The 22,380-nt window shown below is 62.6% G+C and overlaps 2 protein-coding genes across 2 annotated transcripts; one reads left to right on the top strand and one right to left on the bottom strand.

The window, feature by feature from the left end:
- Nucleotides 1-14,888: 14,888 nt before the first annotated feature.
- ACTRT2 (actin related protein T2) lies at nucleotides 14,889-16,301 on the bottom strand. Its single transcript, XM_019461160.2, has one exon. The coding sequence runs from the start codon at nucleotides 16,102-16,104 to the stop codon at nucleotides 14,974-14,976; it is 1,131 nt and encodes a 376-aa protein (XP_019316705.2). The 5' UTR covers nucleotides 16,105-16,301; the 3' UTR covers nucleotides 14,889-14,973.
- Nucleotides 16,302-17,911: 1,610 nt separating this feature from the next.
- LOC128775918 (uncharacterized) lies at nucleotides 17,912-19,722 on the top strand. Its single transcript, XM_053899084.1, has 2 exons — nucleotides 17,912-18,847; nucleotides 18,960-19,722. Exons 1-2 carry the CDS (start codon nucleotides 18,186-18,188, stop codon nucleotides 19,327-19,329), a joined length of 1,032 nt encoding a protein of 343 aa, XP_053755059.1. The 5' UTR covers nucleotides 17,912-18,185; the 3' UTR covers nucleotides 19,330-19,722.
- Nucleotides 19,723-22,380: the final 2,658 nt, after the last annotated feature.

Here is a 22,380-nt window from a genome sequence, read left to right on the forward strand (position 1 = left end):
GGAGGCAGAGCACCTGGGTCCTGGTGGTCAGCATCAGTGTCTAAGCTGCCACAGGCTTCAGGCACGGGGACGGGTGAGGGGTGGGAGATTTGGGCCACGTGACCCCCGCCCCGCCCCCCCCCCCATGCTAACGGTGCAAACTCCAGCTCGCGCCTTACTCCCCACCTGCCTGGACCATTCAGCCGTTTTCCCGCACTTTCTAGGTTGTTCACGTCTTCTGTGGTTTTCACCTGAGGAAACTGAGTCCCAGGGCAACCAGATAATGTCCCCACGGTCCCAGGGCTGGTGAGCGTTGAGCTCAGTTTTGCACCAAGGCTGGCCAGCTGCCCCGCGCCACAGCCACCCGGGGCAGGCGAGGACGGCAGAGTCGTCGGAGGAAATCAGAGGCGAGCGTCCCGGGTGTGCGGCCTGCCGGAGACGCGCCCGTGGTCAGGCCTGGCCAGCACCCGGTGGAACGTGGGGCCCGGCAGCATCCCTGGGCCGTTCCTGTGTTCCCGGCCTCAGGACCTTAGCACGGCAGCGTCCGCCCGGGTGTGGGGTGAGAGGCCGGGGAACCGTGGTCCCGAGGGAGACACGGGGGTGGGAGAGGTCAGCCCACGTCTATAGCTCTGGAGTCCGGGCTCCTGACCACGGCGCCCGGGGGATTCTGCCCAGCGCGCCAGTGAGGGAAGGAGCGGGGACCGTGCGGAAGAGGCTCCGTGAGGGTCTGCCCTGGGCGGGATGGGGACCCCAGAGAGGAGCCCTCGGGTTCAGGCACCCCAGGAGCTAAGACCCCGTCCTGCAGGAGAGTTGGGGATGCTCCCAGCGCCTTGCCCCCCGCCCTCCCCCCCGCCGGGTGAGAGTCTCACGCCAGGACCCGGGTCCTGGGGGCGTCACAGACCCACAGACGTGTGTCAGCAAGACAGATTTGCTGGGGCTTCTGTGGCCGGGGAGGGGGCTCGGGTGCAGCCCCCAGCCAGCTCTGGACACGGCGGCGGCGGCTGGCTTCCAGGAGCGGCAGGGGGAGGGCAGGGGTGCAACCCACCGAGGGGAGTCCAGTCAGGTGTTGGGGGTGGGGGTTCTCACTAAACTGGGCTCAGAGGAGTGTGGTCCGGGAGGGAGTCCTGGTCCGGCGGGGGGGGTGTCTCCCCTCTCTGCCACAGACCGGGACCCCTCGTGCTCATCGCCCCCGACTCTCAGGATTTTCCTGCTGAGACCCGGGACTGGGGGGCTGGTCGCCGTGGCCTTCCACAGACACAGGCCCCCCACGCATGGCTGTCATGTCCCCCACGAGCCTGTGGCGTTATGAGGCCCCCGCCGACGGCTGGCGCCCCACCAGGCTGGCCGAGCTGGTGCCACCCCCGAGCCCGACGTCTTTGTGACGTCCTCTCTGAGGGGCCCAGCACAGCCGGCCACGCCCCCGCAGACGGCGGCCCTGACCCCCCGCCCAGCCCCCCACCGACGCCTGCTCGGCGCTCTGCTCTCTCCCGCGTGGTTTCCGTGGCCCCCTCTGTTTCCCCCTCCCGGGGGTCACCCCAGGGTCCCAAAGCACAGTCTGTGTGGGGGACACATGTCCACCTCTCGCAGCTCATCACCGGGCAGATCCCCCCCCGCCCCCGATGGCTCCCCACCCTCCCAGCACCCCGCCGTGGCCGGAGGGGACGACCCGGCTCGGGAGACCAGCGCTGGAAGGGACCAGGTCTTCGTCCGTCCCCTCGCCTTGTCCTGGAAGGAAGCCTCGGTCCTCCGGCCAAGGGTTTGGAGCAGGAAGTTTCCCTCCTTGTCCTCAGGACAGAGGGAGAAACGTGTAAAAGAAAGGCGGTTGTGTAATCCGTCGGAAAGAGTGACTCTGGCTTCGTGTAAGCCCATGAGAGCTGCCGGGGTCATGTCAGACTCCAGCCGCTCGCGAGTGCCGGTGGGTGAGGGGCGGCGGGGGCGGCAGGGAGAGAGCGTCACGTGACGTGGTCCGGCCTCAACGCCGACTTCCCTCCGTCTGTCCCCGGTGCCCAGACGGGGGGCTCCCGCAGCTGGGCGTCCCTGACCTGCTGGCCCCGAGGACCCGCACGGGGCACCCGGGTCCGGATGGCAGGGGGGCACGTGTGCGCGGGGTGGTGGGCCCGACGTGATGCTGTGATGGAGCAGGGCCCGCGTACCCCCCCCCCCCCTCCCCGCCCGGGGCTGCCCAGGAAACCCCGCCTCTGCAGGACGCTCAGGCCACGGAGCCCGCGTCTTCAGCCGCCAGAGGTCACATGCACCTCCCTGGAAATCTCTGGCACTTCCTGTGCACAGCAGGGGGTGGCCGTCCCGGGGGCCAGAGTGGAACCGGGGCCAACTTGGACTTGGACGTAGAGCCGGTTGTTGCTGTGGCCCCTCCCTCCGTGTGTGCACGTGTGTGTGTGTGTGTCTGCTTGTCGGCAGGTGCACGTGTCTGCACGTGTGCGTGCGTGTGCACACGTGTCCACACATGTGCACGCGTGTTCACACACACGTGTGTCTGCGCCTCTGTCGTGTGTGCGTGTGGGCACGTGTGTGTGTGCCTCTGCGTGTGCGTGCGCCCCCACAGCCTGCGATGCACGTCCCCCCCACCTCCGAGGGTCCCCAAGATCCAGGAGGCCGCGCCGGGCAGGGCCAGGAGCCCGCTCGGCGCTCACGGCCGTGCCCTGAGGGCCATAGTCACGGCCCGGGGGCTGAGTCCCTGAAGACGCGTCAGCCAAATGGGTCACTCAACTCCTTCCGCTTACGGTTCATCAGGCTCACGGTAACTTACGTTATGTGGCCCAGTTTCAACATTAGAGTGACTTTTTCCCCCAAAGTCTGGGCTCTGCTGCGCTTTGGCTGCAGAAACTTTAAGTGTGTACTTGGGTTCCGAAAGCTTGGCTCCTATATTTTATTCACCGGCTCTCAGAAAAGCGAGCTGTTTTCTAGCCTCCTGCAAGCTGACTGAGCCATTTCGGGCGATGTTGGCGGCGTCTCTGCGAGCTCGGGGCGTAAGGGGCTCGGAGAAGCTTGGCGCGTGGCCATCGGATCTGCCCGGGGCCCACACCGTCCGGCTGCTCAGTGGCTGAACGTCACTCTCCTACCCTTCACGTTCGGACCCAGGCGCCTCTGGAGCTCATGCAGATCTGTGTGCAGAGGCGCAGAATTTGGCCAGTGCGGGCAACCGGCCCAGGCGTCTGAGATGCCCCTGGCAAATGCCCCGAGGTGCCTAGGGAAACTGACCCTGCGGTGAGAGGCATGTGGGGCGGGCTTGGTGGCGAGCGGTGAGCCGGCGTTGAGCAGAGGGACCCCTAGCCGGCCAGCATGGGTTTCCACCTGCTCGCCCAGAATGTGCCAGTCCCCAGCCGGCCCTGCCCAGCTCGTCCCCCGGCACCCCTGCGCTGTGGGGAGTGCCTGACGGTGAGGAGTGTTTTGAGTAGAAAGCACATTGCCCTGAATGTCCTAAACACTTTCCCTTAGGGTGTGCGTGTGTGTGTGGGCACATGTGTGCAGACAGAGTGCCCCAGAGAACTGAAGCCGCTTGAGCCCGAAGGTTGTCTGATGGCAGAGCTCCTTCTCCGCCCCCCCCCCTCCCCCTGCCACCGACCCCCGGCTGGAGCTCCGTCTTTGTTCTATCCATGCCTTCAACTGATCGGACGAGGCCCACCACGTACTCTGCTCAGAGTCTACTGACTTAAACACTCATCTCATCTAAAAACGTCTTCACGGCCCGGTCTAGACCGGTGTTTGACCCAACGTGTGGCCCTGTGGCCTGGTCAAGCTGACCCATGACACTGGACATCGCTCGCCTGTTTCGGGCTCGGCCAGGACGGTGAGAGGAAGCTGTGCCCTGGACCCCACGGTGAGGGCTGGGTGTCCCGAGCTCTGGCTGTGGCTCAGCTCACGGAAGGGACCGGATCACGTGCAGGTTGGCTTGTGAACAAGTAAAGCCATTCACGTCTCAAACGATGCTGACAATTTCGTGAAGGCGACGTCCGCAGGGAGTCCTGAGGGGAAACCGGGACAGGCCTGGAAGTGGGATCTGGGGTCGTGTTTCCACGCGCTGACCACGGCCTGCATCGGGGAAGCCCGACTGTCCGCCCTCGAGGGCGCGAGGGTGTCCCCAGCAGGGAGAGGATGGGAGGGCCCTGGTGCCTGGCCCCGGGAACACAGGCTGCCTGCCCCGGAAGACCCGCTGGGTCTGCCTTGTCCCGTGCACTCCCAGCACCCCCGCCCCAGGCAGACCCACCGGGAATCACCCGGGACGCGCTAGGGCCACACGGGGAGGCGGGGGCCCCCTGCACTGAGGCTGAGGGAGGCTCACACCCGCAGAAATGTCGGGCACGTTTATCACCGATGCGCGTTTCTGTTGAGGGTGAAAAATCTGTGGTTTCTGCTGACGGACGCCCACCCCTAACCCTGCAGCCCCCACCGCGGCACCTTTCTCCAAAGGAAAGGCAGAGACGTCCCGGCTGGACGGGCAGGGGTGGGTGGGGTGGGGGGGCTGGGAGCCGGGGCTGGGGCGGGGGCTCCCCCTGCTCCCAGTTCTCAGGCACCCCCAGGACCCCGAGGTGTCCCCCGAGCCTCCTGGCACTGCGCTAGCCCCAGAGGTGCTCCGGTCACCGCCCGTTGCTGCGGGGACACCGACGTCGGTGAGCAGCCACCTGTGTGATGGGGGCTGGCCCTGGGGCCGGGGCGCCGGCCTGTCAATCACAGGACACACCGCGGACCCAGAGAGGCCCGCCGGCCACCCAGCGTCTTGCCTGGCGAGGTCCATGCTGGCCTCCGGCGGCACACCCGCCCTCCCCAGCCTGGAACCGCGACTCTCGTCGCGGGAAGCCTCGGGGCCGGCCCTCAGTCACACGGCCGCGGGGTGCGTCGTGCGTTTCTGTCCCCGGCACGCGGCTACAGTCTAGGTGTCCCCCTGTCTGCTAAAGCTGCCCACTTGCCCTGTTCCGCTCACCGGAAGCGAAAGGGAGCGTTAGGCATGCTGTGAGGACCCGGGAGGGGGACAGCCAGCTGTGGTCATTCCCTGCCCCGCTGGCCGCGCAGCCCTCCCCGCTCGGGACGCTGCCGGGACAGCCGGTGCCGGGGTGCGGCCCCGCCCCTGCCGGGGGCAGGGGGGGGGGCTCCGGCGGGGTTTACCGCGGCCCCATCCAGGGGCTCCCCTGAAGCCCACCCCTCCCGCCCACCCGCGGACCTCAGGGCGAGGAGGAGCCCCAGGGCGGCCCCGCGCGTTTGCGTGGGACCCGGAGCAGGTGCCAGAAGGCGTCTGCAGGGGGCGCTGCTCCCGCTTCGCCCGGGGCTGTGGACTCACAGGTCTTTCTGGTTAAGAGCCTTACCGCCCACGTGCACAGGCCAAAGCCCATATTTTCAGGTCTTGACGGCGTCTTCCTTCCACTTTCTGATTGATGGTCCTGGGGGTGAGTTTTCTGTGAAACATTCTCTGAGCCCCTCGGCAGATAAAAGGCCCCGCCCTGGGGGTGGAGAGCCTCCCCCCTCCGCTCGTCCGTCTTCATGAAGCCCAGGTGCGTGCAGGGGGGACTCGGCTCACCGCCGGACCGCCTCTCCTCCCTCTGCTCCAGGCTGCAGCCTGAGGGCCACACGCGGGGGGGCCGCTGAGTTGTGTCTCTCCCCGCTGAGCCTGCAGGGGTGCGGCTGCCCCCGGTGGGCAATGCCTCCACCTGCACGTGCGGCCCTTGCTGCGTATCCCGGGCTCCGGAGCCACGTCGGCCAGAAAGGGTGTGCTGCCTCGCCACAGGGGAGGTCCCCGCGCAGGGACAGCCTGCTCTCTGCTCTCGGTTCCCGCCATCCTCCGGCTCACAGCCCCGACCGGCCCCTCCCATGCAGCCGGGAGCGCCCCACCCCGCCCCCCGCCTCGACCTAGCCCTCCATTTGGTCCACGCTGGGGGTTTCTTCCGTGCCCCAGGCCCTTACGGACTCCGTGGCACCCCGGTGCAAGGGACAGCACTGTCCCCGTGTTTCCTGAACCGCGGGGGACACCTGACACTGGGGGCTCCTGCCGGACGGCCCCCAGTGCGCAGAACCGCTGCTCGCTCAGCACCAGTCCGGTAATCAGACAGGTCTCGGCCTCCCGCCCCCCCCCCCCCCCGGGGCCGGGGGAGACGGCAGACCCCCCTCCATCCGGGCGCCCTTCCGGACCCAGATGTGCGGCTTGCGCGTGAGGCGAGCAGGTCTCGTCGTGCGGAGGGGGGAGACGCTGGAAAAGCCCCGCCACGCCTGCCCCCTCCCCGCCTCCCCGCGCCTCCCGTCACAGGCCCAACAACCTCTCACTCTGGAGCGGACCGTGCTTGTCTTGGCTGCCGACAGCGGCCATCCTCGGAGACCCAGCTTGCATAACCGTGAGGTATCGGCTTTCTCCGCGACGCCTCTCCGCGAGGCCTGAAATGGCCCTGAGCGGGCGGGCCGGCCTCCAGCTCCCTCCCCCAGGCTTGGGACGGGTCCCTGGCGGCGGCCCCCGACCACAGGCAGGCGGACTGGCCGTGGCAGGAGGAGCCCCCGGCCTCCGGGAGCCAGGAGCCGCCGCCTCCGACCAGGCCGGCCGGCACGGGCCGAGGGCCGCCTCCGCCCTCTGACTGCGTCCCTCCTGGCGTCATCCCCGGCCCTGCCAGCACCGTGGGCCTCGGGTCAGGAGACGACTGCTGCGGGGAGCCGATCCCGGAGCGCTCTGACGGATGACCTCGTTGCCGGCCAGGCCCCCTCGAGAGCCGTGTCCGGCGCCCTGGCCGTGGCCCCAGGCCCTCGATGTGGCCAGATGCCCACGTGTGAAGACTCCACGGTCCTGCGCCCTTACGGCCCCGCCACCCGCTCCCTTCGGCTGTTGCCGCCAAAAGGTGGGGCGAGGGAAACAGGAGATTCGAATAATGGGTGAGAATTATTATGTCTTCGTGCGAGCTGGAGCCCAGCCCCGTTCCCTGCGAGCGTGATAACTGGGGGCCCCGCGTCTTACATTTCCGCGCCGGGAGCCAGGGCCGGCCGTGACAATGAGAGCATTGTTCCGGGTGCTGGGCATTGTCACCGGCTGACCGAGCCCCGAACACAGGGGATCCGCACGCACTGGGAAACGGGGACGAGGCCCTGGACACTCACCAGAAAGAGGACGGGGGACACGCCTCCTGCTGCTGACGGCCGTGCGCGCGCGGCCTGGTGACAGGTCTGCCCACAGCTGGGACAGGCGCTCGTGGAAGGATCGTGGGCACCTTCGTGGGGTTTTCATTTTGAGCAAAACCGTGAGGCTGGAACCAGCACCGGCTTCCCTGACTGGGAGTGGCTGAGGGCCCAGGGACTCCGGGCCTGCCTCAGGTTCCCCGCCCCCCCCCCCCCCCCGGGACAGCAGCGAGCACAGGCCAGGTCCTGCGCCAGGGGAACCAGGAACGACAATGTTCCAGGGCCTGGGTCTTTGCCCGCCCCGTGGGGCCCGGCAGGGATGGGGCAGTGCCCCCAGGAACCTTGTAGGAACAATGAAAAGTGAGCAGAGCCCAGAAGGGTCTCTCCCACCCGGGGCCCTCCTCCCTCTCTGCCCTGCTTCAGGCCTCGAGGGCAGGGGTGGGGGTAGGAGAGCTGTGTCTCTGTCCTTACGGGGCCCACCCTGAACCTTGCCACGGGGACACAGCTGGTCATCTAGGGCCAGCCATCCAGACCACCCCTTGGAGCCCGGCCTCTCTGTGCTGGCCCCGGGCAAGCGTGTGAGGAAACTCAGGCCTGACCGCTGGCCCCCCCCAGCTCGTGCCTGCCCCCCGGACCTCAGGTTCTGAGGTCACCTTCCCGGCGCTCGCGCAGCCCGCGTCGTGGACCCCAGGAGGCATGTCGATCTGCCCGGCCCCTCAGCTGCAGCCCCTCCCCACGGCCGTCTCCTCGGGCCCGGGGCGCGGGGGCCGCGTGCGTGGGCCCGCACGGCTCGGGGGTCCAGAAGCCGGGGCACCACCCGATCCTTCTCCGTGGGGCCTCTGGGAGGCTGGAGAGTCACATTCATTTCTTTGGGGGTCGGTGCCGATGCGGTCGGTCTGCTCTGCCCACAGATGCCCGCCCCGCCCCTCGGGCCACGTGTTCAGAGGGCAGCCGGGGCCCCCGAGAATGGTCCACCTCCCGTGCCTTCCCAGGGGACGGCAGCCCCGTGAGTCAGTGCAAAGGGGCAGGGGCGGGGATGGGGCCGCCCGGGGGGAGGTATGGGCCCCAGGGCCCCTGGCGGACGGCACTGGCTCCTGCAGCCGCCTCGGTTCTTTTGTTATCTGCCCTGGATTCCCCGGGTCTCAACGCTAAGCTTCCGTAAATCCCCTCTCATATGGAAGTCAGCGAGCCGTATCATACTTCAACTGTCCACGGTCGCACCTCATTGGTTTACAGGTTTTCCCTGCTGGCACTGGGGCCTCCGAGGCCTGTGTCTCCCAACAGCCCCGTAAGCCCCAGGCCTGGGGCCAGAGGAGCCCTGTCGCCACATTCGGGGAAGGACGGGGACAGGATCAGGGGGAGGGGGTACAGGTGTCCCCCTGCCCACGGACTCCAGGGGAGTCTGTCCGGGGTCAGGACAGTGTGGTCTGTGCTCAACGGTCCCACAGGGGTCTTCAAACCTCAGGGCTGAGGATGGGAGGGGGCGCTGGGCGGGGGCCCTGACGCCTGAGGCTCCTTGGTGCCCGCGGCACTACTGGGCAGAGGCTCCCGTCCATGCAGGCGTGCGGGGCTGCTGGCGGGGGGAGCGGCTCATGGCTCTGGACCCACCCCCGTGTCGCGGTGTCCAAGCACAGAGCCTGGGCCGGTGCCAGACTCAAAGTTCCCTGGGGCCCTCTGCTCTGCCTCCTGTGGAGCGAGCGGGCGTTCACCACACACGTCAGGGCCGTGGCTCCCGTCCACGTGCACCCCTCTTTGCTCACTGCCCCCTCCCGCCCTTGGCAGCCACGTGGCCCCGTGGGGGACGCAGCAGCCCCCGGACCTGGGGGGGAGGGGCTCCCACCAGAGCCCGTGAGGTGAGCAAATGAGTGAGTGAGTGCACGCGGTCACCACAGTCACCTCAGCTGAAGCCCCTTTGGGCAGAGGGCGCGTTCCCTGGCCGAGAGGTGAGCAGGCGGGGACCCCTTTCCCCCGTGTGTCTGCGTGAGGGCGGCCTCCCCTCGGTCTCACGGGAGGGAATCTGCAGTCTGGCCCCCCGTGTACTCGACGGACTGAGGGGGGGGGGTGTCTCCCGCTCTCCTGGACCCGGGGTCGAGGCCACGGGGCGATGGCGGACACAGGGCCAGACCCGGAGTGACATGTCCTCTCTCTTGGGCTTCCTCCTCCACCAGTGGCCTCATGGCCCCACGTCTACAAGCAGAAGCTGCCCCACACCTGCTGGAACGCGCTGCTCCCCAGAGCTGGAACTTGGTGCTCCCTGGAGCTGGAACTTGGTGCTCCCCAGAGCTGGAATGAGGTGGTCCCCAGAGCTGGAATGGGGTACTCTCCGGAGCTGGAATGACATGCCCCCTGGAGCTGGAATAAGGTGCTCCCAGGAGTTAGAAAGCAGTGTTCCCCAGAGCTAGAACGAGGTGCTCCCCAGAACCAGAACGAGGTGTTCCCCGGAGCTGGAATGAGGTGCTCGCAGAGCTGGAACAAGATGCTCCCGGAGCTGGAACAACGTGCTCCCAGGAGCTGGAACAGAGTGCTCCCCGGAGCTGGAACTCGGTGCTCCCTGGAGCTGGAACGCAGTGCTCCCTGGAGCTGGCCCCAGAACCGCTTCCACGTCTCCCACCACCCCTGGGTTGAGGCCGGTGCAGGAGGGCAGCTGTGACCCCCGGGAGGAGGGGTGGTAATCACCCCGTTATAGAGGGGAACACGGAGACTCCGAGCGGCCCCATGGCTTTCCTGGGGCCACACGGAGCTCGGCCCACACACTGCAGCCAGGCGGGAGGTGGGAGGCCGCTGGGGCCTGGAGCTCTGCTCTGGCCTCCCAGGCAAGCGGACCCGGGCCCAGGAGGGAGCGAAGGGCTGGGCAGGGGCGCAGCCATTTCCCGAGGGTCAGTGTTGCGCCCGGACCCCGACGTGGAGGGGCTGGCACGCAGACCACATCTCTAGAGAGCAACAGAGCCTCTGTAGGTGAGCCCGTGACTGGCTGGCACCCACGGGCCCCGCGGGGGTGTCCAGGGCTGGCCTTGGAGACCGTCACAGCAGAGATCACGGAATCCAGGGGACAGGTGGGTGTTAGGAGCACAAAGGCGCTTTCCCTGCGTGTCCTCTGCCTCCCTGCCTGACGTCCCCATCACCCTGATACCGACTGCCTGTGTCTGGCTCCCACCACGAGACGCGGCTTTGCGGGTGCCTCGCAATCACGGCCAGGACCGCTCATGGAACCTTCTGGGAACCTCGTGGCAGCTGGGATTTAAGAGCAGAGGAACTGAGCACCGTGAGGGGACACCGCAGGGTGTGGGCATTGCTGAACACTGCGCCCTCAGAACACGGAGGAGCCCGGACCCCAGAGTCACACGGGCTGAGCTTCCGAATGTGAGTGACCAGTCCGGCAGGGCCGGCAGGGGCCCTCAGTAGGGGGATAGGAGAGCTGACACGGTCTGGGCTCTGCCGGGGACACAGCAGGTCAGAGCGAGGGGCGCACTTGGCCTCTGTGTGCCATCCCCTCCGCTCAAGCAGAGCTAGCCTGCCTACAGCATCTCCATTATCCCTTGCACCCAAATGGTGCGTCACAGAAAGATTTTGTTTGTGACCACGGGGATGGGAAAGGGTGGGAAGGGCTTTGAAGAGGCCTCTGTCGAGATGTGGGGAGGGCGACCCATAAATCGGAAATAGAAAACGGGCTCAGATTCACTCCTCGGTCTCTCTCCCGGCAGGCGGGGTCTGAGGAGCTCAAAGCCACAGGACGGTTTCCCCCCTTCCTCCAGGACCTAGCCCACCCCGGCCCCAAGCCCCGATCTTTTGCATTAGACAACTCTGGGCTGACGCAAGGGTGAAGCTGCAGATGGGAAGGCTGAACCCACAGCTACTCACGTCTGTCTAGCCTGCCTGACCCTCCCCTGGGCCCCCTCGCTCCCTCAAGGAAGCCAGAACTAGAAGCCAGACCTGGTACGAGGCTCCTGCTATGGACTCTACCAGGGACTGGGGAGCTACTTTCCCTCTCCACGCTAGAGCACCCCAGGGACAAAGTGCTGAGGATGACCTAGCGGTCAGAAAAGTGCCATCACAGCCATCAACACCACCACCATGGCCACCATCACCTCCATCACCATCAACATTGCCAATATCACCATCATCATCATCGCCAATATCACCACCATCACCTCCATCACCATCAACATCACCAATATCATCATCATCACCATCACCATCATCACCACCATCACCATCAGCATCATCGCCAATATCACCGCCATCACCTCCATCACCATCAACATCACCAATATCATCATCATCACCATCACCATCATCACCACCATCACCATCAGCATCATCGCCAATATCACCGCCATCACCTCCATCAGCCCAGAGCCCGACGTGGGGCTCGAACCCATGAATCGCGAGATCGTGACCCGAGCCGAAGTCGGACGCTTCGCCGACTGAGCCCCCCAGGCGCCCCGAAAGCAGAGTGTATTGAATAGAACAAAAGGGGGCTTTGTTTTAGTCACTCTTTGTGGTGTGGCTGGGTAACAGGAGGACAGTCTCGGGCAGAGCGGGGTGCGATGGAGTATACAATGGAGGAAAGAGCCCTAGAAGCTGGGCTGAGAGCGGTTCTCAACTTATTACGTGGTTTTGGAAAGTCACGGCTCCTGAGCTTGACATCCTCACTTGGAAAGCAGTGACCCTGATGGGGAGGGTATTGAGAGTAAGGACCAGTGGCCCTCTCTGAGTTCCTTTAGTGACCTTTAGCTATGATGGAAAGAGATAAACACACTCCTCGGGAGCCCCATGCGTGAGCTGAGCCCCCAGCCCCACCCGGCATTAACAAGATGGTTGGAGGAAATGGTGGACGAAGGCTAGCTGACTCTCTGCCTCCCCCTTCCTGGTGTCCGTGGGACTCAGTGGGGAACTGAGCTTTCACCCCCACTCAGAGGCAGTGAGGCAGGCAGAGTTAGTCGGTTCTTACTTCCTCCCGAGGCCTCAGTGGGGCCGAGGAGGGAGCTGAACGTCCACCGCCCCACCCCCGTCCGCAGCAGGCTGTGTGAGTCAGTGCCCGTGTTTCTGGGGCGTTGGCCGTGGGGATCCTCAGAAAACTCCACCCAGCCCTCGTGCTACACCCCAAGGGGGGACTGTCTACTACAAAAAAGATTAGATAGTATCCAGAGTCTCAGGACTTTCAAAACTTCCAGGGTATAATAGAAAATCACTCATCATACCAAGACCCGAGAAAATCATAGGCTGAATGAGAAAGGGTGAGGAGCAGGCACGATTGTCGCAGCAGATTGAGCTGAATCCGAGGCTGGAGTTGTCTGGCAGAGTTTTAAAGCAGCCATCACAAAAATGTTTCAGCAAGCAATTGTGAATTTCCTTGCAATGAATGCAAAAGCGGCAAATCTCAGCAAAGAATTAGAATTTACAAAAGAAGGACAAATTATAGAACTGAAAAATATCCCTAAAATTTACAAATGGGCCGGTGTGGGGCATGGGAGGGGACAGAACTGGTGAATTTCAGGGCAGGCAAGTGGGATTTATCCAAACTGAACCACCAAGAAGAGAGGCCAAAAGAGATGAACAGACTGTCAGGAGTCCAGGGGACAATACAACATCGCGGGCGGAGCGAAAAGAGTGGACAAAACTTCCCGAATTTGGCAAAAGGCATGCATCTACAGATTCAAGAGGCGGCGTAGATCCCAAAGGATGAACCCAAAGAAATCCACGCCCAGACACACCGTAATTAAGCTTCTGGGAACTACAGACAAGGAAAAGCTCTCGAGAGCAGCGAGAGAGAAACAGCACGTTACCTGTACGAGGGCAGCAAATCACTGAGGGTCTCTGATCTGCAGCCCTGGCGGCCACGGAGAAGGGGCCCACGCATCGTTCAGGTGCTGAAAGGGAACGGTTACCTGCAGATTCTATGTCCACAGAGAATATCCTTCAGGGGCGAAGGAGAAAGAAAGGCATCCTCTGATGACAGAAAGCTAAGAGAACTCGCCACTAGAAAACTACCCCTAAGGAAAGACTAAGGGAGGTTCTTTTAAACAGAAAGGGGCCTTGGAACCTCAGAAGCACCAAAGAACATGGGTAGAATAAGGGTAACCATATGACACGGTAGTCTTTTTTTTTTAATGCTTATTTTTTGTTTTATTTTGAGCAGAGAAAGACAGCACAAGAAGGGGAGGGGCAGAGAGAGAGGGAGAGAGAGAGTCCCGAGCAGGGTCCACACTCAGCGCAGAGCCTCACGCAGGGCTTGATCTCACGACCATGAGATCGTGACCTGAGCCAAGATCAAGACCTGGATGCTCAACTGACTGAGCCACCCAGGCGCCCCAAATTATGGGGTATCCTAATGAGTTTCTTAAATCATTTGATGGTAGAAGGAAAAATCGAATACCTTTTAAGGTTGTTCTCAACGTGCGTAGAAGAAACAGGACAATTCTATCTTAATGTTTGGGAGGGTGAAGGGACCTCAACAGAAGTATGTTTTCTGCATTTCACTCCAGGAGCTAAAACATCACTCCAAGTGGACTGCGATGTGCACCTGTGGCAATCACCAAAAAATCAATACAACTCAATATGCTGAAAATCCCTGTCAATACATCAAGACAGGATTAAAAAAAAAAAGTTCAACCACCCACAGGAAGGGGAGAGAGGAAGAACAGGAAACAAAATAATAAGGAGGCAGAGTTAAGATAGAACATACTGCTTTAAATGTAAACAACCCAAAGACACCATCTAAAAGGCAGAGATCACGGCCTCAACAAGGGACCCAGGTACCTGCTACCTTCACAGGCACTGTGTGCTCACTCTAAATATGACATAAGTAGCTTGACAACAAAAGTATAGGAATAGATTATGGACGATGCAGAAATGAAATACACACACGTGTAGAAAAATGGGTGTATTTCATGCAGGCTAAAATTTCACGTAGTCCTGTCTTTAAGACTTTTTTCTCCCTCTTGCCCTCTTCCCTTCCCCCTGCATTCTGCCTCGTTCCCTCCTTCCTGCACCAAGCAGTGGCACCTACCCTTCTGTTCTTTGCTCCACGTGCTTATCACCCTATAAAAAAATCCCCACATGTTCACTGGTACAAAACATGCACAGATAGGCGTGGGGAAGTGCCGTTGTTTTCTTCGCCAGGAAAAAAAAAAAAAAAGGAGGTCATTTTATAAAGACATTTCTGTATTTTGTTCCTCTCCCAATATTATTTTGGGAGAATTCTGCCAACTCAATGAGGAAAAGTTCCCTTTGTGCATAACTTATCCAACCATTACTTTATTGACGGCTGTTCACTTTGCGGCCGGTATTTTACTCCCAAACAACGCCATCAACATCCTTGGAGGTAAAAACAAACAGACACATCACGACAATCAAGTAGGGGTGTCGATGCTTACATGCCCCCTCGGAGCAGGGGCCCTAGAGGGTCCTGAACAGACGGCAGTTTCTGCTGCTGCCCCACACCGTCCGCCCAGGACGAGGGCTCCATTCTGCTCCCGCTGCCCGGCCTCGTACAAGCAACGAAAGCCATACTTTGCTGAGGACGCACCAGGTAAGCGTCTGCTGGCCCCCAGAGCAGGGCAGCGCTCATGATTGTCCCTGTCCCCCACCAGGGCTGACCATCTCAGACCATCTGAAATGCAGATCCCAGGGCCCTGCTGAATCAAGCTCCAGCATGAGGCCTGGGCCCCTGCCTTCGGTGCAAACTCTGCAGATGTAACCCAGGGCTTTCTCGGGAGAGGAGGGTAGGGGGGGAACCACTTAAGAGATTCGCCACCAGGGTCGCAAATTACTCTGGTGCCACCTAGAATAAACGGCCCGATGTGTCCAAAAGCTGCACCGTTTGGTCTTTTATTGAGCGTCCTGCTGATGCCGAGGGGAGAGTTCGCACCCACCCCTGCCCACGGCCCCTCAGAAGCACCTTCTCTGGACCACGGATGTCCCAAACTCCTTGAAATCCGCGGAGGTGACCCACATCTGCTTGAAGCTGCTCAGGGAGGTGACAATGGAGGCCCCGATCCACGTGGAGAACCACCTGTCGGGGGGGGCCGTGATCTTGATGGGGGTCCCTTTGGAAGCCAGCTGCTCCAGCTCCTTGAGGAGACGGTCGTCGAGGCCCTGGAACAGGGTGCTGCCCCCCGACAGAACGATCTCCCCAAAGAGGCTCTTCTGGATGTCGGCGTCACACTTGGTGACGCTGCAGGAGACCATTTTCGAGAGGCCCGGGTTTTGGATGCCCAGCTGGTCGGGTGCGAACAGGGCCTCGGGCGCCTGGTACAGCTGGTCCCCGATTCGCACGATGTTCCCGTCCGGCAACTTGTACTCCCTCAGGATCTCCTCCGGCCTCCGGGAGAGCTCCTTCTCTGGCTCCGGGGCCACATAACACAGCTTCTCCTTGATGTCCTCCACGAGGGCTTTGTCCAGCGCGCACGGGAAGGTCCCGCCAGCCAGCAGCAGCCGGGTGAGGTGCTCTGTGATGTCCCTGCCCGCCACGTAGAGCTTGGTGACCGCGTGGGGCAAGGAGTACCCCTCGAAGATGGGGACGGTGCACGTGACCCCGTCCCCGCTGTCCACCACCAGGCCCGTGATGCAGGCTGAGGCGTAGAGGGCCAGCACCGCCTGGTCCGACAGGTAGAAGGCGGGCACGTTGAACTTCTCGAACATCAGCTCGGCCATCTTCTCCCGGGCCTCCCTGGGGTTCAGCGAGGGCTCGGTCATGAGCACGGGCCGGTCGCTGGCCTTCACCCCCAGCTCCCACTCAAACAGATGCCTGCAGAGGGTCTCCACGTCCTCCCAGCTGGTGACCAGGCCCCGCTCGACGGGGTGACACAGGTGCAGGACCTCACGCTTGTGCAGAGCCTCTTCCCCCACAAAGTCCTTCTTCTGGTTGGGTCCTGCCGAAGGCGTCTTGAGCTTGGGGTGCCCCACGACGGAGCTGATGACGTGGCGGGGGCCAATCTCCCCAGACAGGCCTGCCTTGCAGAGGCCGGAGCCATTGTCGAAAATCACGGCGGGAGAATCTAGCACGTGTGGATTAAACATGTCCGCAGTAGCCTTTTCCGCGCCTCGCCGAGATGAAGACAGAACTCTCTCGAGCTACTTTGTGACACGAGAGGCCCCCTGGAAGCTTTAAGGGCACGGGATTCCACGACTCCCAGGAGGCACTAGCAGGCGGCCCGTGCCCGAAAGCCCCCCATCCTCCCCACGGGTCTGCCCTGCTCTCAGACGGCCCGGGGGCCGTGGCCTCTTCAGGGGTGACGGTCCCACATGTAACAATCCAGCCAAGGCAACAATTGTCCTCAGCCAGCGGCACAGGACCTTCAGGGGCTGGGGGCTCGGAGCCCCCCAGCGCTCCCTTCCTGGTGAGATTCCAACAGTCGCGGGATAAGCCAGACCCACAGGAGGTATTGATAGGCCCGTGTGCCGAGGCCTGGCCTTGGAACCGAGCAAAGCAGCCCATCCTGGGGCCACCCAGGGGACCGGTGCCTCTGGCCCATCGGGCTGCCATTATGGGGGGGCAAAAACGCATTTCCCTTTGTACAGGTCCAGGTTGGAGGGACAGTGCCCAGAGCCCATCACAGCAGGTACTCAGAACATGCAGACTCCTCCAGGAAGGCCTCGGGGATTTCTCTTCCCTTTAGCCCGTGGCCCTGGCTCTCTATCCCACAGAAGAGATGCTAAGCAAAGTTGTCTGGGCCTGCTGGCTCTCTCTCTAGGCATGCATAGCCGTAGCAGTAGGGTTGGGACACGATCTCTGAAGACGGGATCTGAGGTCTCTGGAGTCGGGGACACCTGTGTCTACGGACTATCACACAGCCGGCCACGCCCCCTGAAGTGAGTTCAGAGATGACCAGGTCAGCAAATCTGAGGCCGGCAGTGAAGCTGAACGGTGGCAAGGCTGTGAGCTGTAGCCCCAGTCCTGCTCTGCCCGAGGGGCCAGGCCAAGGGGCACCCGCTGCAGCCTCCCAGAGAGCCAGGGCCAACAGCACTGAGCCCTGGAGGGTGGAGGGGAGCGTGGGGGACGTGTGAGTCCCCGATGGTCCCTCCCCTCCCCGCACATCCCAAATCAGCCTCGGGGGGTCCAGCTCCGCCCCCATCCAGAGAGCCCTCCCAGAGGACCCCTCCCCACTAGACCTCCTAGCCTCCTCCTGCCGGTGGTCCTGTGTGTCCGGCCGACCCCTCTAAACCCACCAGCAAAAATAGTCACGTGTTATTTTGTAGTGTAGACGCGTGGTGTAGCTGTGTGGTGCATACGTGTCGTGTAGACAAGTGACAGACGTAGGACTTTGGGGGCACCCTCGGGGCTAAGTCCTGGGTGAGAATCGATATAAAGTTGGCATTGCTGGACATTTTCCCCAAAGGACACCTCAGGTAGAAACTGAGTCACAAGCGCAGTGGGGTTGGTGCCTCGGGATGACCCCGGGCGGAGTCTGCACAGCCCCAAACCATCATCAACTGCCCCTGCGGGGGCTCCCACCATCTGGAAGCTCCAGCACTTAGGGAAGGATGTGTCCCCGGCAGGCTGCTGCGGGCATGGGGACGGTCAGCGGAAGGCTGGGTCTGGGGGGTTCCAGCCTCTGCTTCCACCATAAAAGGCCTGTGTGCCCGGGTCTCAGGCTTTGCTAGAATTTTCTCCTTGTCGCCAAACACCCCAGGCAGAATCGGGAGGAATGTGCTCTCAAGGTTTCTAAATTGGGCCCCAAAGCGGCCCACGTGGGAGGTGATGTAACATCAGATGTCAGTTTCACACGCCGGGCCGAGGCACACGGGTGACACGGTGGTCCCGGGGGGTGGGGGCCGGGGCCGGCGGGGGCTGGGGGGCATTTGCAGGAGGGACAGAGAAGGAGAAGAAGACCAAGGCAGGGGCGCAGCTTAGACCGGCCAGTGGGTGTGGGACCGTCCTGTGGCCACTGGGCAGCCCGTTGTCGTAACAGCACAAGAACCGCGTCCCAGAGGCCAGCTGCCTCTGACCCGGGCGCAGGCCACACGAGCACACACAAACCACACCTGCCAGCCCCGGACAAGCTCAGATCCCCAGGGACAGAGCCGGGAAAGGAGGCCCAGCCGTCAGGACAGTGGTTTCTAGCAAAGCCATCCGAGTGTTTCCAGGACCCCTTCGCCAAATGTTTCCAGTCTCCCTGCCGAGCCGTGGCCGCTGGGTCGCCGCACGCCCGGCAGAGCGACCCCAGGAAGCGGTCCTCACCTCACTCTTCTCCGCCCGCTTGGGACCAACGCCCGCCCCCCGCCCGGAACGCACCTTCCCCACCGCTTGTCACGTGTGCCTGTGCCTTCGAAGCCTGGCCCCGGGCTCGGGGAAGCCTCTGCCCCCACCATCAGCGTCCAGTCTGGCTCACGACTGTCCACCTCACGGAGAGGAGACCCACCACCAGGAAGTGGGACATCCGCTGGGGGGCGGTACCACGCGGCCGCTGAGGAAACCGAGCGGGTTTATGAGCCACAGCCCACGTGATGTTGTGTTGGTTTCAAGCTCCCAGTCGGGGGCAGAGATTCCACCCCGTGGGGCTCAGGTGCCTGGGAACCTCCCCCCCCCAGCCCTGCCTCCTCCCCGTGTCTGCGGTCCCTCGAGGAACCGCCCCCCGCCCCTCCCAGCCCCGGGGGTGTGCATCTGGGGAGGGGGGCACCACGCATCCTGTGCAGGTGTCCACGTCGGAGTCCACAGGCGTCCTTGCCACTCCGGCGGAGGCGATGCTCCCTGCAGCTCGGCATTTGCCGCGAAGGTTGCATTTGCTATTAACACAAGGACGTTACCGCCCTTCAGACTCCGGTGAGAAGCCGGCCTCTGAGGCTGCCCTGCCCCCACCCCAGCCGGCCATGCCTCGTAAATCGCTCGAACAAGTTTATGGGCGAACCGGCTGTAACTCCGTCCCCCTCCACAGGGCAAGGCTCGCCACCGTGATCGTCCGGGAGGGCACTCGTTTCCGTCTTACACGGGAAGGCTGGCTCTTATTTCTGGTCCGGCAGTCATGGCCAACGGCAGCCCTCGCCAGCCCCTGCACGACCCCCGCCTCCCACACCCTTGGAGGAGCCCCGGCCCGTGGGGGGAGGTGCGCAGCCCCTGGGCAGCCTTGGAAGGCTGCCAGGCATTTAGACAGGAGCGGGCAGCCCCGGATCGGCCGAGCGCCCCTGCTTCTTACTGCCCTGGTGCAGCGCGACTGGGCAACACAAGTCCCGGGCTGGGGGCCGCCCTGGCTGTCCCATCATCCCTGGTTCCATCTGCCACTGATGCCCAGAGCCTCAGCCAATTAGTGACCAGCAGGCTGGCCTCATTAGTCGTGGCTGACATCTGGCGGCCAGATCCTGTTTGCCAGGGTCTGGTCCAGTGTTGGCCGGCAGCCTGATGGAACAGGGACACTATGTGAGCGACAGGATGGGCACTGCTCCCACAAGAGAGAACTGGGTACATGTCCGCGGACGATGTGGGAGTGCAGGGGCCACGGGTGCTTGCAAGGTTTCCCCAACTGTCTTCTCTTCTAACTCTTTGCCCCAGGGAGCCCAAAGCCCTGAGCACTCTGTGTGGTGTCCTGGCTCTTTTGAATCTCTGAGAAGGAACTTGTGTCACATGCCCACTTATCTATTCTCCATCTACCATCCATCCACCCACCCATCCATCCATCCACTCATCCATCTATCCATCCATCCATCCACTCATCCATCCATCCATCCATCCATCCAATCATCCATCCACCATCCATCCACCCACCCATCCATCAATCCATTCACCCACCATCCACCCACCATCCATCCATCCATCCACTCATCCATCCTTCCATTCATCCTTCCATCCATCCACCATCCATCTATCCACCTACCCATCCATCCATTCATCCATCCATCCATCCACTCATCCATCCTTCCATCCATCCTTCCATCCATCCACTCATCCATCCATCCATCCATCCACTCATCCATCTATCCATCCTTCCATCCATCTACCATCCATCTATCTATCCACCCATCCATCCACCCACCCACCCACCCATCCACTCATCCATCCATCTATCCATCCTTCCATCCACCCATCCATCCATCCACCACTCACCTATCCCCACCCATCTACCCATCCAACCTCCTGTTCAATTATCCCTCCCATCCCCCTCTCTTCTCTTGGTAGCTGAAGTGAGCATACTCACTTGTCTTTATCTACCTCCTTCCTTGCTGACCTCTGGGTTTCAGCTGAGCCTATGGGGCCCCTACAGCCGACAGCACAGCAATCATGAGCCCTGCCTACTGTTGTCCCCTTCCAGCCAGTTGGCTCAGGAATAACATCGTTAGGTGACTCTTCTCTCAGCCTCCCATGAGCCTGACTCACTAAACTGGCCTGGATGGGCAGACCGGGCTCACTGCAGCCAACGTGACAGCAACAAGTCAGTATTCAGGGGGCAGAAGGAAGGAATTGGTGTTGAGCTGACATCCTCTTGGGAGTTCAGCGACACAGCCCTTGGCAGAGCTTTCCACGGTTCAGGGTGGCGCTGTGGAGACACTGCTGGGCGGGAAAGGTGAGGCAGGCCTATTTGGGGGGAGAGACAGTCTGAGGCCAGACCACCCGTCTCTTGCTTTTTGTCTCCCTCCCTCATGGAACGCTGGTCCCCAGCACCTACAAAATGTGTTTTCTAAATACATTTGTTGGAGTAAATTTGGCAAATATAAGAAAAAGCATTATAAAGCTGATAAGAAGTAGACCCGACCCGGTCGTGATAAGCACTGCTGATACCTTGGCGTGTTCCTTAAGGTTTTAGATTTCAAACTACAACGGGGACGTGCTGTACGTGCATCCCATCCCTCCCCCACCTGACCCTCGCCCCGCCCCACTTCACGCACCACCTCCTGCCAGGCGCTGTGACAGGTGCCTGGTCATTTTCAAAGTGACGGCTGGCCTTTGTCACATAGGTGAGAGCGTCAGGGTGCAGGGCCCTTCCCTGCGCCCCTCCCCCTGAATTCTCATATACTGTTCAATATCTGCCTAAATCATCGCCTCGTGGGGGTGGCCTGTGGCCAGCAGTCAGGTGGCCTGCCATGCATTCTGCACCTGCGGTCAAATGCGCTGTGGTGGGCTGGCCTGTGGCGTCCCCAAGCGTTCAGGCCGCTGACGGTGTGGAGGCAGAGGGAAACTTCCCGGGGACACGCGGCTCTGTGGCCCAGCGGGAGTGGGGGCCCAGCCCCGGCGGGTGATGAACTTCACCCCGGTACATGCTGGTGAGAAGTGGACCCCTCATCGCGGCGGGTATGGCTGGAGACCCGAGGCAGCTCTGGGGGACCCAGGTTCCCGATCCATCAAGACAGAGGCCTTCCGTGCAGCCGCTCCAGGGCTCCGTGCCTGGTCCGCCTGACCACAGGGCAGGCAGGAGAGGATGATCTCCCCTTGTGGCGGGTGGCAGCCACCGGACCGCTAACCACCGTCACCTGAGCCCACATCTCGGGGGCATCAGGCCCCGTGTGGGTGGGCACAGCTCCAGGCCTGCCCCGAGACCCAGCCGTTGCCATCGGGGGGCCGTCCTGGGCAACTCGGGCGCCATAACAGAACAGCACAGACAGAGCAGCTTTAACAACAGACGTCCGTGTCTCGAGCCTCCGGGGGCTGGACGTCCGAGAGCGGGGGTGCCGGCGGGGCCTGGTCCCGGTGAGGCCCTGCTTCCTGGCCTGGCCTGCGGACTCCCACCTTCCCTCTGGGTCCTCGCAGGGCAGAGCTAGGGCTGGGGTCTCTCCTTCTCCTTGGATGGGCACTAATCCCACTGTGGGGCCCACCCTCGTGACCTCATCTGACACTAACCACCTCCCAAAGGCCCCCTCCCGACACTATCACACCAGGGCTTTAGCGTAGGAATCTGGTGGGAGAAAACAGACATTCAGCCCATCCCCGGTGCTGTCCCATCCTCCCCTCTGTGGCAGGAACCCGCAGCATGACCGGCCCCACCCAACTGCGGGGCAGGTAGAAGACGATCTAGGCCGGGACGCAGAGGAGAAGGGGGAGAGCCCAGATGTGCTGAGCTGCCAGGCGCCTCTGCGTGGAAGGCAGGAAAGCAGAGGGGGGAGGGGCAGAGGGGAGGCCAGCCGGCGGTGGTGGGGGGGTGGTGCCGGGCCAGGGCTTCACCTGCCTCCAGGGGAACAAGAGACAGGCTTGTGAACCACCATTCTCCCCGCTCCTAGACCCGGAAACCTTGGGGTCCCACCGTCTCGTCTCCCCTTCACGGAATGATGCCTGCGTGGGGTGGGGGGCCGTGGGACCATGGCCATCCTGCACCCCGTCGGAGGCTGGCGAGGCTCCAGCCCCAGCAGGACGGAGCAGAGGTGAACAGACTG

Source organism: Panthera pardus, unplaced genomic scaffold, assembly GCF_024362965.1.
Source record: "Panthera pardus isolate Hobbes unplaced genomic scaffold, ASM2436296v1 HiC_scaffold_11, whole genome shotgun sequence".
Taxonomy (NCBI): domain Eukaryota; kingdom Metazoa; phylum Chordata; class Mammalia; order Carnivora; family Felidae; genus Panthera; species Panthera pardus.

Excerpts from the sequence above, each read along its gene's own strand:
- ACTRT2 (XM_019461160.2), bottom strand. The coding sequence starts at position 16,104 with ATGTTTAATCCACACGTGCTAGATTCTCCCGCCGTGATTTTCGACAAT.
- LOC128775918 (XM_053899084.1), top strand. The coding sequence starts at position 18,186 with ATGTTTCCAGTCTCCCTGCCGAGCCGTGGCCGCTGGGTCGCCGCACGC. Across the intron at positions 18,848-18,959 it reads TTACCGCCCTTCAGACTCCG|GGCAAGGCTCGCCACCGTGA; the intron begins GTGAGAAGCCGG and ends CCCCCTCCACAG.